The sequence below is a fragment of the Eulemur rufifrons genome, chromosome 25 (assembly GCF_041146395.1).
Source record: "Eulemur rufifrons isolate Redbay chromosome 25, OSU_ERuf_1, whole genome shotgun sequence".
Lineage (NCBI taxonomy): Eukaryota > Metazoa > Chordata > Mammalia > Primates > Lemuridae > Eulemur > Eulemur rufifrons.
This window is the reverse complement of record NC_091007.1, coordinates 10177698-10190792: the sequence shown is the minus strand read 5'-3', so window position 1 is coordinate 10190792 and position 13095 is coordinate 10177698. Positions and strand designations below refer to the sequence as shown.

Below are 13095 nucleotides of genomic sequence, written 5' to 3'. Positions count from 1 at the left end.
TTTTGTAAATTCAAAATTCTCTCATTAAATTTTATTAATGCTATTATGCATCCTAATACTTTTGGCTGTCTATTTAAGGCATAGGCTGTCTCTAAGTCTGCCAGAATCTTTATGGTTTCCCATAACTGCTTCTTTCCTGAAACTTATTTCAGTAAGTCTCGTGATAGCTCGGCTAAAGCCTAAAGGAAAAAAAAAATCAGTTGCTTAGATTAAATTTATTTTTAAGAATCTCTTTCTCAAAAACTACCCTAAAAATACCCAGGGAACATGTTGCAGCTGAATTCAGTGTCGTTGTTTTTAATTTCTGATATTCAACATACCTGTGATTTTATGCTGAGTACAGAAGGTCCTTGGTTGGAGTGAGTTGCCCTTAATTTTTATTCTTGTTTAAACCAGTCCTGAAATGTACTTGCCCAGAGCTATAAGAATCCAACCATCTGCACATAACTCTTGCTCTTCAGTTTGATTGCTTTCAGCAAGAATGATTAGATAATTGACCACCAGGCAAATACTTTGTTGTATAATTAACAAGGAATGTTTACTGCTCACCGACTTCATGGAAAAATAATTCCAGAGAAGGAAACCTAACTATTCAAAGCCGTAGACTTTAATTTGGAAAAAAAAAACAAAAAACAAAAAAAACCGCTACTGTACAATATCGTAAATGTTTCCGCCATACTGAGGAATGGTGGTTTATCGGCTGATAGATTGTTTTATATTTTGATTTTAGTGGGATCCTGTGCCAGTTTTGTTAAAGCATGCAACAAAGTAGACTTAGACCTTGATAATTCTGTATGTGTGGATGGTAGAAAATTATAGTAGATGTTATAGCTTAAGAGAATGCAGAGGAAAGCCCTGAAAAGTCAGTCATCTGGTTTTTAGAGAAATCCAACATATTCAGTGATCTGGAAAGGCCCGACAATGATGATGATGATGATGATGAGTATTTGCCATGGATCTAACAGGTGCATACCTCTGAAGATGCTTGTTCCTTCAGTGATCTAATTGTCACTGCATGCAAATTACTCATCCAGGGCTGTCACAGCCCGGGGAGGAGAAGCCAGATAACAGCAGGTTCCTCTCTCTGAGTTCATACCTGCACCGGCACAGAGGACCTCACCTCTCATCCTAAATGTTCCCAGATACTTTACAGTGAAAATTTAGGTGTAGGACTAGAAATGGCTATATGTCCCAGTGTGTAGTGTGAATAATCACCTTTTCATTGATAGAACTTTTTGAAAGCGGATTTTTGAGTGGCCGTGAAATTTCTTCCAGAGTCCCAGGTCATAGACCGAGTAGAACTCACTCCAGCCTCTTGTAGGAAAAAATAACATCCGGTAAAATACATTAGGGGCGAGAGGTAGAACGCCCACCCACAAGTGTTTCAATGACGACGCCGTTTATTGTTCCCATGACAAAAGACATGTCAAGCGGGTGGCTCCAGGATCCCTGCAGTGGCTCATTGATGTCACAGACACGCCTCTTCTGTGTCATCTTCAGCTCGCACAGCTAGCAAGTGGCAAAGCTGGAATTCGTGCCCAGGAAGTCATCCATGTGGTCCGTTGACTCTCTATAGTGCTGGGCGTTTATCTGCCCAGTGTTTCGAGGTCTGACATGGTGACATGTCTCAGGGTAAAGCAGCCACTTGTGTTCCTGTACGTTGGCTAAAGTGCAAGATGTCAACATCAATGTCTATTCTGTTATATGTTAAAATGTAGGATTTCACTTTATCAGTTTTCTTTTTAAGATCAATAGTGCTCCTAACACTAGGTTTTTCTGTCTGTTACCAGATGTTGAGAAAGATATTGTGGCTGCCACAGAGGGGTTTCTGGACAGAATAAACATGCCCAGCAGGGAAAGCAGGATAAATCTGATCTCTTTAGGTGGTATTCAAATTTGACATTGTGTTTTGGGCCCTTTTTTGTAAATTTTTGAACTCACTTTTCTTGGTATTTTGCAAATAAAAGCTAATTCCATCATTGCTTGGTAACCCAGCATGGAAGTGGCATCCTTGGTGATTGCTGGAAGACCCCTAAGATCTCGCAGGCAAGCAGAAGGCGTATCTCTTCCTGCGTGTCCATTAATATGTGTAATAATCATTGTCGTTAAACGTACCTTTCAAATTAAAAACTCAAGGCGCTTTACACACAGCAAGCCTTGCCAGCTGAATACGTAACTAACTCCTTTCCAAAAAATTAGGATGCTATTTAAACAAACTCTTTCTTCTTGAAAAGATCTCTGAATCTTTCCATTGCGGAAGGTTTAATTCTAAAGAATGACAATTCAGGCAGGAACTGATCCGAGGGTGTGGTGTTGAAGAAAAACAATGCTGAACTCGGATTCAGAATGTTCGTGTTCCAGATCTGGTTTGTTCTCCCGTCTGTCCCACTGCCCACGTATGTTATTGCAGACAGTTGGAATAAGGAAAGTTGTCTGTCTTCTTGTATTACCCTGCCCTGGGTGGGAAGTTGGGGGGTTGTTGCTGGGGGGCGGGGGCGGACAGAGCTGATCACCGAGAAATAAACATGAGGGTAGGTAGATATATTTAGCTGTAATTTCCACCTCTTTATTCCTAAGGGCATCAATGTGTTAGAACCCTATTTATTATTTCCTTAAAGCTGTACAATGCACACTATCTTGGTGATGGGCACACATATAACTTTGACTCAAACTGCACAAAAGCAAATCATGCAACCAAAACGTTTGTACCCCCGTAATATTCCGAAATTAAAGAAAAAAAAGAAAGTGAAAACATGTTAGAACTTACCATTCTAGTTGATTATAATCATGGCCCTGGGTTATGAAGAAAAATCAAAATTGCGTACACTTCTGTAAGGCAGGAGTAAAGGACACTTTTTTAGAATTTTTATAAATTGCCTTTTCGCATGTTGGCAAATAAGACTCAAGGCATATAGAAGAGTAACTTCCAAACCGTGTTCCGTGGGTGTCCTGGGGGTTGCCGTTAGGGGTTGGGGAGGACTTGACCCTCATGCAGAGAAGCTTAACCTTTGATCTGTTTCGTATACTAGTTTCTGCTTAAGATTCCATGAAAGAGAAAAATTCCAAAGGCATTAAAAACTGTTTGCAAACCAATGATCTAGAAACGTCAGTAATGCAGAATTTCAGTCCTCGGTGCTGCCCGAGGGGGGGTAGACTGCAAACCAGTCAGCGGGGCTGTCGTGGGCCAGCGTGTGGGTGTGGGAAAGGCACGTGAGCCATGAGCGGGGGAGGGTGGCGGGTATGGAAGCCCCGACACAAACCGTGGATCCAAAGTGAGCATCCTGGTTCTCGTGCTCATGTTAGAAACCTTCTCGCTTCTGTTCTACTTTAACTTGAACCCGGGACCTGTGGAGGGGTGACCTAGCCCGGGGCGCGGGAAGGTCGGGTTGCAGAGTCTGCGGATGCCGTCTCTCCTGCCTCCCCCCTGTGTGGGCGGTCGTGGGAGCGGGGAGACATCCCCACAGGCACCTTTCCGCCCACTGCATCTGACTGTTGCCGTGGCAACCAGTCAGGCCTCGAAGTGGTGTTTCTTTCTTGCGGGGTGGGGGTGGGGTGGGGGGAGAGCCACTCTTGCCACCTGATGTGCGTAGCTGGGAAAGGCAAGCATTTGCAGACCTGGGGGTAAAAGACAGTCGTGCATCCCATGATGACGTTTGGGTCAACGACAGGCTGCATATACAACAGTGGTCCCATAAGATTATAATTCCGTATTTTTATTATGCCTTTTCTATGTTTAGATTTGTCTAGCTACACAAATAGTTACTAAACCATGGTGTTAGAATTGCCTGTGGGTTTCAGCACAGCGACCTGCTGTCCATGTTTGCAGCCCGGGAGCAACAGGCCATACCATGCGGCCTAGGTGCGTAGTAGGTGTACCACCTAGATTCGCGTAAGGACACTCTGTGATGTTCACACGGCGACAGTGCATTTCTCGCCATGTGTTCCCATGGCTAAATGACACATGACTGGATTTGGTGCACGCCTGGTCAGTTTAGGCCTTGAATGCCGCAGGGTCACCCACAGGTCCGTTTCAGGTGGGGATGACCTTGGGAGCCAGGTGAGCTGTGCAGAGCCCTGTATGGGCAGCGATGTCTCCGTGGCGGCAGGTGGGTCAGGGCCGTTGCCCTTGCCCTTGCCCTTGCCCTTGCCCTTGCCTTCTGCCCACAGCTTCCATCACAGACCTCAGCGCAGGGCTCTCTGTAGGTGAGCAGCTCAGCCCAGCAAAAGGCATTTGTTTTTGGCTGGGAAACCGCCCAACAACCTTGGGCAAGTTCATCTTCTTCAGTGGATCTGCTCCTCGAAACTTCACAAAGTAAAAATACAATCAGACGCTGAGAAGGTTTGTCCACACAGGCCAGCAGAGGTCAGACAGCCCTAAGTTCTGTTCCTGCTCTGCTCTCTGCAACTGAGAGGCCTCCGACAAGTTTTGCAACTCGCCGGTCTTCAGTGTCTTCATCCAAAAAGGGAAAACAAGTCCTACTCTGTAGGGTTGTTGTGAGAATTCTAGATAATGAATATAAGACATGCTATGACGAGCTAGTATGTAGCAGATGCTCATTGGTGTTAAATACTAAAGTAGTGGCTGGACCATGGACCGTGACCTACTTGATATTTCCCTGCATCAAAACCAACTGGGAGCTTTTTAAAATACTCACTTAAGCCAGGCTTGCTGGGTCAGAATTTGCCAAAATAGGATCAAGGAATCTGTATACACATATATTTTTAAACTTCCCTAAGTAATTCTGATACAGGCAGACTGCAATTTGGGATGGGAAGTTTGCTTATTTGCTCGAGGATGAAGAGCTTAAACAGCTGGATTTTCCTCGTCCTTGTCCCCCACCCCCAACAACCCCGTCACGCTGCCTTTATTCTACTTCTGAACTGCAAGGGCTTCTTGCGAAAACTATCTGTGTTTGGGAGGAGAGATGTTTGATAAAGTGATTTAAAAAGGAATTCAACCGAGAATGCAAAGTAAAACTACAGTGGCTCACCTTGTCCCTGCAGGGAAGTTGAAAAGAATTTCTGCTCCAAGGTGTGTGAGGTCCCTAGGTGACAGCTTGGCCATCTTGGTCACCTTCTGGGTTATAAACATGACATTTAAGGTGCCTTTTACAGTGGGCTTAAGGCTTCAATAGGAGTTTAACGTACGTGTCGCTAAAGTTCTTTTCTCAATCCCACAGGAACGTGGCTGAAAAGCGGTCTGGGCCTCGTGCACCAGGAAGGCGGCCAGCCGACGTGGACGTACATTGCCCCCCAGCTGGGGTACTGGGTGGCAGCTATGTCCCCTCCCGTGCCAGGTAACGTGAGGCCAACACTTGCCATGATGCGGATTGATTTGTTTGGTCTTTGAGGGTTCAGGCTAAGTATGCTCTTGAAAATAACTTCAAGAGGGAGATCACATCTTGTTCAAAAATGGTCAGAAGTCTGAGAGTGAAGTGATGACAATAAGGTATTTCGTGGGGGTGGGGGAGTTCTGGTTGGAACTCTCCCATCTAGGATAAGAATAATGCATGGAAAATAGTCTTGTCTCGTGTCCCTGTTTTGCTCAGACAGCTGCCGTAGGGAATTCTTAATCAAAAGCCCACGGAGGCGGATAGGACCTCCTCCCTAATTCCTGAAACAGCTGTGGTCTGGTGTGAGCGAATACGTAGGGAAAAGCAGAGGCCCTAGAAGAAAGTCAACGCTGGGAGAAAAAAGGTTGGTTGGGCATTTCCAAAAGGCCTAGAAGCAAACGAATTGCTTCGTGTCTAAAAGAATATTCACCTCTGTTTAGGATATGTGCATTAACTCATATCTTTCAGAATGTGGCAACTAGTTTATTTTTTAACCTATTTTGCCCCCAAGTGAGTATTCAAGAATTGTTCTTTTTCAAAATAGTCATCTCGGGAGAATTATTTCCAGTGATGGCTTTCTTTGCTGAAGGTACCTTTAGAATCCGTATCACTTGGGCTGTTTTCATTAGCAAATCTCTTCATTGGTGGCAAATCTTTATGCTCAGAGGGTGCCTTTGATATTTTCTTCTACACGTCTAAAAGTCATGCACATCCAAAACGGTTGAATAGAGTAGGTGATTGAGCTGGGTCAAAATGTGCTATGAATTAGAAAGTTATCTCTTGTAAATTAACCATGGAGGCATTTCCACAATAAAAGTTTGAAATATTTTAGCAATGGAATTGTCACTGGAATTAACACTTAGACTCCAAAAGTAACTGATTTGTTGGAGGCTGTTCCCAGACAGGTGTTAAAAGATAGGTCACATTGACCTTATATTCATTCCCACAGTGAGAGAATTTAAACTTCATGTCTGTGTCTTAAGAGTCGTATATTTCCCTTGATGGTATTGTTTCTGTAGCAATATAAGCATGAACCAGGTATAGAAATGCCCCATTCTCCAAATTTACAATATCTAAAATATGATTGAAGAGGGAGGAAGGAAAAGAAACTCCTTCCTTGGAAAGTAGAAGCTACAAAGTCCATGCATTAAAGGGAAACTTTATTTTAGATATATTTCAAATAAACTCGGCTATCAGTTTTGCCAGCTTGCAGCAGATTTATACACGCTTTTGTAAGGAGGGAAGCAGGAACTGCCACACGTAGGTCCCCCGCGAGCCTCCTAGCAGGGAAGGAGGAGACACAACGCTATAAAAAGCACGCACAGCACAGCCCCTGACGGTATTTAAAACGAGATGTGTATATTGTCAACCTCACAGCCATCACTTCTGTTAAAACAAATTACAGTGACACTGGGCTTTCACGAGCCCAAAACCAAGAAGAAAATAATTAGGGCTTTCTTCCTTAATTCTCTGTTTAAGAAGGAAGTGAAGTACAGCTTTGGGCTTTATAAAGAATTGCACTGGCAGAGATAAAGACGGTAACACTTTGAGTACTTAAAGCACCAAGCTGCAGTTACTTGGTAAATGATCTTTAAGTGTGCCCCAGGTTTCTTGGTGACTTCTGACAAGGCTTTGCCCATGTCCGTGGAGGTTGTCTTTGTATAAAAAGTTGTTTCAGGCCGCACGCGGTGGCCCACGCCTGTAATCCTAGCACTCTTGGAGGCCAAGGCGGGAGGATCGTTTGAGCTCAGGAGTTCGAGACCAGCCTGAGCAAGAGCAAGACCCATCTCTACTAAAAATAGAAAGAAATTATATGGACAGCTAAAAATATATATGGAAAAAATTAGCTGGGCATGGTGGCGCATGCCTGTAGTCCCAGCTACTCGGGAGGCTGAGGCAGGAGGATCGCTTGAGCCCAGGAGTCTGAGGTTGCTGTGAGCTAGGCTGACGCCACGGCACTCACTCTAGCCTGGGCAACAGAGTGAGACTCTGTCTCAAAAAAAAAAAAAAAAAAAGTTGTTTCCCTGAACAAGTCAGGCAGTATAGAGGTGTCAGCTATTTTAACAGTTTTTGTTAACTTTAACCTCATCTTCCCACTCCATTGAAGGAAATTATATTTGAAAGAGAGTGGGTTATCTCTTGAACTTAGGTAATGTCACCGTTTTCAAAAACTGGGAAACCTTGAGTGTATCTAGCTTTTAAATTAAGAGATTTGTCTCCTTAAGAAGATTTTTTAAGACATCTACTTCTTGGAAGATGAAAAATCAAAAATAAGTGAATGATTGCGGTGTTCAGTAATTATAACCAGGCTACTGTGAAGTCACGTGACAGCACAGTTTGTTCCTTCCCATATGTTGGAATACTGTCAGGGTACCTGGACCTTGATAAATGCCCAAATATTATCATTTGGGGAGGTTGTTGTTGTCGATCTGTTGTCAGTAACATTAGGATAGATTTTTGCTACTGCTGAACATAAAGAGTGTGAATTAAGCTATCTCTTGGTGTTCTTAACAATGTGAATTCAAAAGAAAATATTTCTATCTCTGATAACCTTATCTGTCAGTTCTAAGGAGGTCTGTAGCCATGTAAGGCTAGCTGTTTTGCAAAGGCATTGCAGAGGAAGATTATATTTTTAAAGACGGAAACCATCTTAGTCACCCTTGACACTCTGTACTAAGTTGCTGATTAAGTCATAGAAAATTTATCTTGTAACTTTAAACTGATTCATTTAGGCAGAGTGTTCCACACAGTAATAATTGACTGCCTAGGAAAAGTGAGACTAAAATCATATGATTTTTTTTTTCTTACAGTATAAAATCCCAGATACTCAGGCCATCTTTCTGAATGTGAGAGTCCCACTTGTAATGTTACCCTGTGTTCATTTTCTTTTATTAAAATAGCATGTATTAGTTGATAAAGCAACAGCAAAAAAAAAAAAAAGAGCATGTATTTAGAATGTTGCACATGCTACCAGGAGAGAGGCTCACTGCCTGGCAAAGGAGGGTCCCTTGACACAACCACATGTCGCATGTGAGTATTCAAAGTGCTACTGGTCACAGAAGCTCCCAGAATAGTCGTGTTCATTGTCGAATAAAGTGATGGTAGAACCTCGAGCGCATCATCCCAAGGGTGTTTCCCGCTGGCCACGCTCGTGCCCCAGCCAGGGAAAGTAAGAAGATGTTACATTCCTGATGCATGATCCCTCGTTTTATTTTCAAGGTATTTCAAAACTCTAAAATGCCATTTTCTGACCTTCTAGGTCCCGTCGTAACACAGGACATCACCACGTATCACACGGTGTTTCTTTTGGCCATTTTGGGAGGAATGGCTTTCATCCTTTTGGTTTTGCTGTGTCTGCTGTTGTATTATTGCAGGTAAAGTGCTACCATCTTGGCAATATCTCTCTGAATCTAAACTTTCTTGTGCAGCTGATATTTGGAAGCCTTGTTATGGAGGGTGTTTTTTCTTTTCGTTTTTCTAAATCGAGGTACTTCTTCTTGTGGAAACGTACCTAAGAACTCAAATGTGTGATCTAATGAACAAATGAACAAACAGAATGTGCAAGGCATGCTGTGGCTGACGTTGTTTAGAAGGGGAGTTATTTTTTAAAAAGTTTGACAATTGTCATATGCTTCGTTCCGAGTGTTCCTAAATGCTGCTTACGCGATGATAGTCTCAAGGGCAAAGCAGAACTTTTTATTTTGATGCCACATGTGTTTAGTTTGCAAGAATGTTTATTGTCAATTCTTGGGTAGTGGCCCCTTTTGAATTAATAACTTGGCTTATAAAAGCCTGAAGATGAAATCCCAAGATTCTGCTGCTCTGGGTTAAAATAAGGATAGAGTGTGGGGCGAGATGGCTTCTGGCCGTCAGTTTAGTTGTTTTATTTCTCCCCGTGGAAATCGAGAATTAGGATTTTTATGAGCAACTTGAAAACTCTTCCACCATGAGAATCTCTGACCTTTGGGTGTGAATTGTGTGTCCCTTGGTCGCAGGAGGAAGTGCCTGAAACCCCGTCAGCACCACAGAAAACTGCAGCTCCCCGCAGCCCTGGAGAGCTCCAAAAGGGATCAGTCCACTTCCATGTCGCACATCAACTTGCTGTTCTCCCGTCGGGCGTCAGAATTCCCCGGCCCACTGTCTGTCACCGGCCACGGCCGCCCCGAGGCCCCGGGTGCAAAGGAGTTGATGAGCGGAGTGCATTTAGAGATGATGTCCCCCAGCGCGGAGGGGGACCTGCACACGCCCATGCTGAAGCTGTCCTACAGCACCTCGCAGGAGTTCAGCTCTCGGGAGGAGCTCCTCTCTCATAAGGAAGAAGATAAAAGTCAGATCTCCTTCGACAACTTGACGCCGAGCGGGACGCTGGGGAAAGACTACCGTAAGTCCGTGGAGATTTTTCCCCTAAAGGCAAGAAAGTCTGCAGACAGGGAAGGCTACGAGTCCCCTGGCAACGATGACTACAGGGGCAGTTACAACGCTGTGCTGTCATCACAGCCTTTGTTTGACAAGCAGGACAGAGAAGATCCGACGTCGGCGGGAAGTAAGCTCACCATCCAAGAACACCTGTATCCCGCGCCTTCCTCTCCCGAGAAGGAACAGCTGCTGGACCGCAGGCCAACTGAATGTATGATGTCGCGGTCAGTGGATCACCTGGAGAGACCCACGTCCTTCCCGAGGCCCGGCCAGCTGATCTGCTGCAGTTCCGTGGACCAGGTCAATGAGAGCGTTTACAGGAAAGTGCTACCCGCCTTGGTCATCCCCGCCCATTATATGAAACTCCCAGGGGACCATTCCTACGTCAGCCAGCCTCTCGTGGTGCCAGCCGACCAGCAGCTTGACATAGAAAGACTCCAGGCCGAGCTCGCCAACCCCCACGCGGGGATCTTCCCGCACCCGTCGGGGCAGATGCAGCCCCAGCCCCTCTCGTCCCAGGCCATCTCGCAGCAGCACTTGCAGGACACGGGCACGCGGGAGTGGAGCCCCCAGACCGCGTCCATGTCCGAGTCCCTCTCCATCCCGGCGTCCCTGAACGACGCGGCCTTGGCCCAGATGAACAGCGAGGTGCAGCTCCTGACGGAAAAGGCGCTGATGGAACTTGGGGGTGGGAAGCCGCTGCCACACCCCCGGGCGTGGTTCGTGTCCCTGGACGGCAGGTCCAACGCTCACGTTAGACATTCGTACATTGATCTCCAAAGAGCTGGAAGGAACGGAAGCAATGACGCCAGTCTGGACTCTGGTGTGGATATGAATGAACCAAAATCTGCCCGGAAGGGAAGGGGAGACCCTTTGTCTCTGCAGCAGAGCCACCCACCTGTCCAGGAGCACCAGCAGAAAGAGCCCAGAGCCCCCGACAGCACGGCCTACACGCAGCTCGTGTACCTGGACGACATGGACCAGAGCAGCAGCGAGTGCGGGACCACGGTCTGCACCCCCGAGGACAGTGCCCTGCGGTGCTTGCTGGAAGGGGCGAGTCGCAGGAGCGGCGGCCAGCTGCCCAGCCTGCAGGAGGAGACAACCAAACGGACTGCAGACGTCCCCGCGGAGCCACCAGCCGGTCCCCACCAGAGAAGATCTGCCCACGAGGAAGACGAAGATGAAGACGATGACGACGACCAAGGAGAAGACAAGAAAAGCCCCTGGCAGAAACGGGAGGAGAGACCCCTGATGGCATTTAACATTAAATGAGCTGTCACGGAGCCACCCGCCTGTGGGATATAAAATTGCCAAATATCCTTTCTTCCGGAAGCGCGTACCTGTTTGTGGAGGACATCGACCAGCGGCCACCGTGGGAAGTGGACGTTCCCTGCATTCCTGTTGGCTGTGTACGTGTTAGAGCGGAATTCCGGCTATTTCTCAGAATAGAGGATGACTCTGGTGGACGCCAGCCCTCCAGGGAGGCGGCCGAGAGCAGCGTCCAGCTGTCCACGGACTTGACGTGTCCACCCCCGGGGACGCTGAGAAAACCGCACGCGTGATGTCGCTACACTCCAACGATCACCTCAGTTCTCCCTCAGATTCTGGAAACAGATGAAACTCTTTTCTGCATTGCTTGAATCAATTTTATCCCAATAATGCTACTGTGAAGCTATTATTGAGAAATTCGGTGGGCACTTAGTGTCTCAAGGAATGCGTTATCTCAAAGGAAAGCTATGCATTGCTGCTTCATTGCTTAGATCTTGCTTTGGTTAGGTTTTGTTTTGGGGTTTTCTTTCTCTTTCTTTCTTTCTTGCTTTTTTTTTTTTTCAAATACAGTTTGGTTGTAAAAATTTCATTCCTGTGTTTTAATGTGTTCTCCTTCTCAGTGGTTTATTTCAGTGTCTCCGTTCGGGAACTCCTGAGTGTCATCTCTTAACATCCAAGCCTTTTAAATGAAATCGTACTGAGATTTTTTTTTTTTATCAGCTACGAGTCCTTCAATTCCGGTCCCATTAACTCCAAGTGCCTTTTTTACAGTGACAACAGACAGTCCCTCGCTTTTGTTGTTTTTCTGAACCCCCTTTAACTGAACTGCCTGGATTTTATAAAGTTACTCAATGATAATCCCTTTCTTTAAACTGCATGCGGCCAAGTGCCATGGGGCCCAGCATCCTCCTCTCAACGCAGTGTACTCTCTAGTTATCATGTGTAACGTGGATTCTGTTTAGCTAAGATAGACTAGAGGACACTTTAGCGATGCCCTTCCCCACCCTGTCCCTTTGGCCACTAGCCACCATTATGGTTTTATTGGCTGTTTGTATATATACGGTGACGTATTAACTCTGGAATCCTATGGGCTGATCTTGTTCACCAAACATGCGAGTATGGACTGAGCAAGTGAGCTGAATGTGACTATTAAAAAAAAAAAAAAAATCTTATGTACTATCCAAAAGTGCCAGAATGACCCTTCTGTGCATTCTCCTTAAAGAGCTGCTTGGTTATCCAAAAATGAAAATTCAAAATAAACTCTGAAGAATAAAAAAAAAAAAAAAAATGACTGTTTTTGTGGTCCTTTGAATTCACTCTGAGCCATTTCCTCTTTCAAAATTGTCAGTAAGACTTTGTCACTCAGTCCTTGGCAGTCTGAAATGCAGGCGTTGGACTTGTATTTCAAGACCACCACATAGATACCTGGGAATTTCCACTGTGGTTAAAATCCTTAAAATCCATCTTTATCTTTAGTGTCATTCAGGAACACAAAGTAACATTTGATTGTTCAGGAAAGGAGAGATGTCTGCACTTGACAAGAAACTGATGTTTTATGTTCAGTATTGATCCATCTTGGAAGAGCTTCAAGGAGATATCGTTAGAATGGCCAGAATCAACCCAGATGTGTAAAACTATTCATCAGAATCATTAATGGGGGTGTCGGGACATAGGACAGAGTGGCGGAAATGAATTAAGCCAGCTACCTTTACAGTCAGCGGCTTCCGGACAGAATCTTTATTTGTGAATCTCATGCAGGCAGAAAACTAATCAAGGTGGTCTTTATTATTTTCATTCTCAAATGGTGATGTTTAGTATTTGGCTTTTTAAGGGGGAAAATGGTTAAGAGTCCCCACCAGTGGGACAGCTAGACAGATGGGAGCCTGCGAGTTTAACAAGTGAGGTCCCCTTTGCTCAGGAGTGAGCATTCGCATCAACAGACAGCAGGTGCACCCTTGCAGACTTCGCTGAGACCCTAGGGAGGAGTCACTGGTCAACTCCCCTCAGAAGAAAAAGTAAGTTGCCCCTCCAGGAATAGCCAGGGCCTCAGACCTAGGTGACAGGGTGGGGGTTGGGG

General features: G+C 45.4%; 1 protein-coding gene across 1 annotated transcript in view; it reads left to right on the top strand.

Moving 5' to 3' along the window:
* The window catches only part of FAM171A1 (family with sequence similarity 171 member A1), a 110415-nt gene extending 98120 nt beyond the window's left edge, over positions 1-12295 (top strand). The window contains exons 6-8 of the mRNA XM_069458759.1: positions 5181-5297; positions 8593-8707; positions 9329-12295. Of these exons, the coding sequence (XP_069314860.1) occupies positions 5181-5297; positions 8593-8707; positions 9329-11021 (1925 nt within the window). The 3' untranslated portion in view covers positions 11022-12295. The remainder of the gene's footprint in view (positions 1-5180; positions 5298-8592; positions 8708-9328) is intronic.
* Positions 12296-13095: the final 800 nt, after the last annotated feature.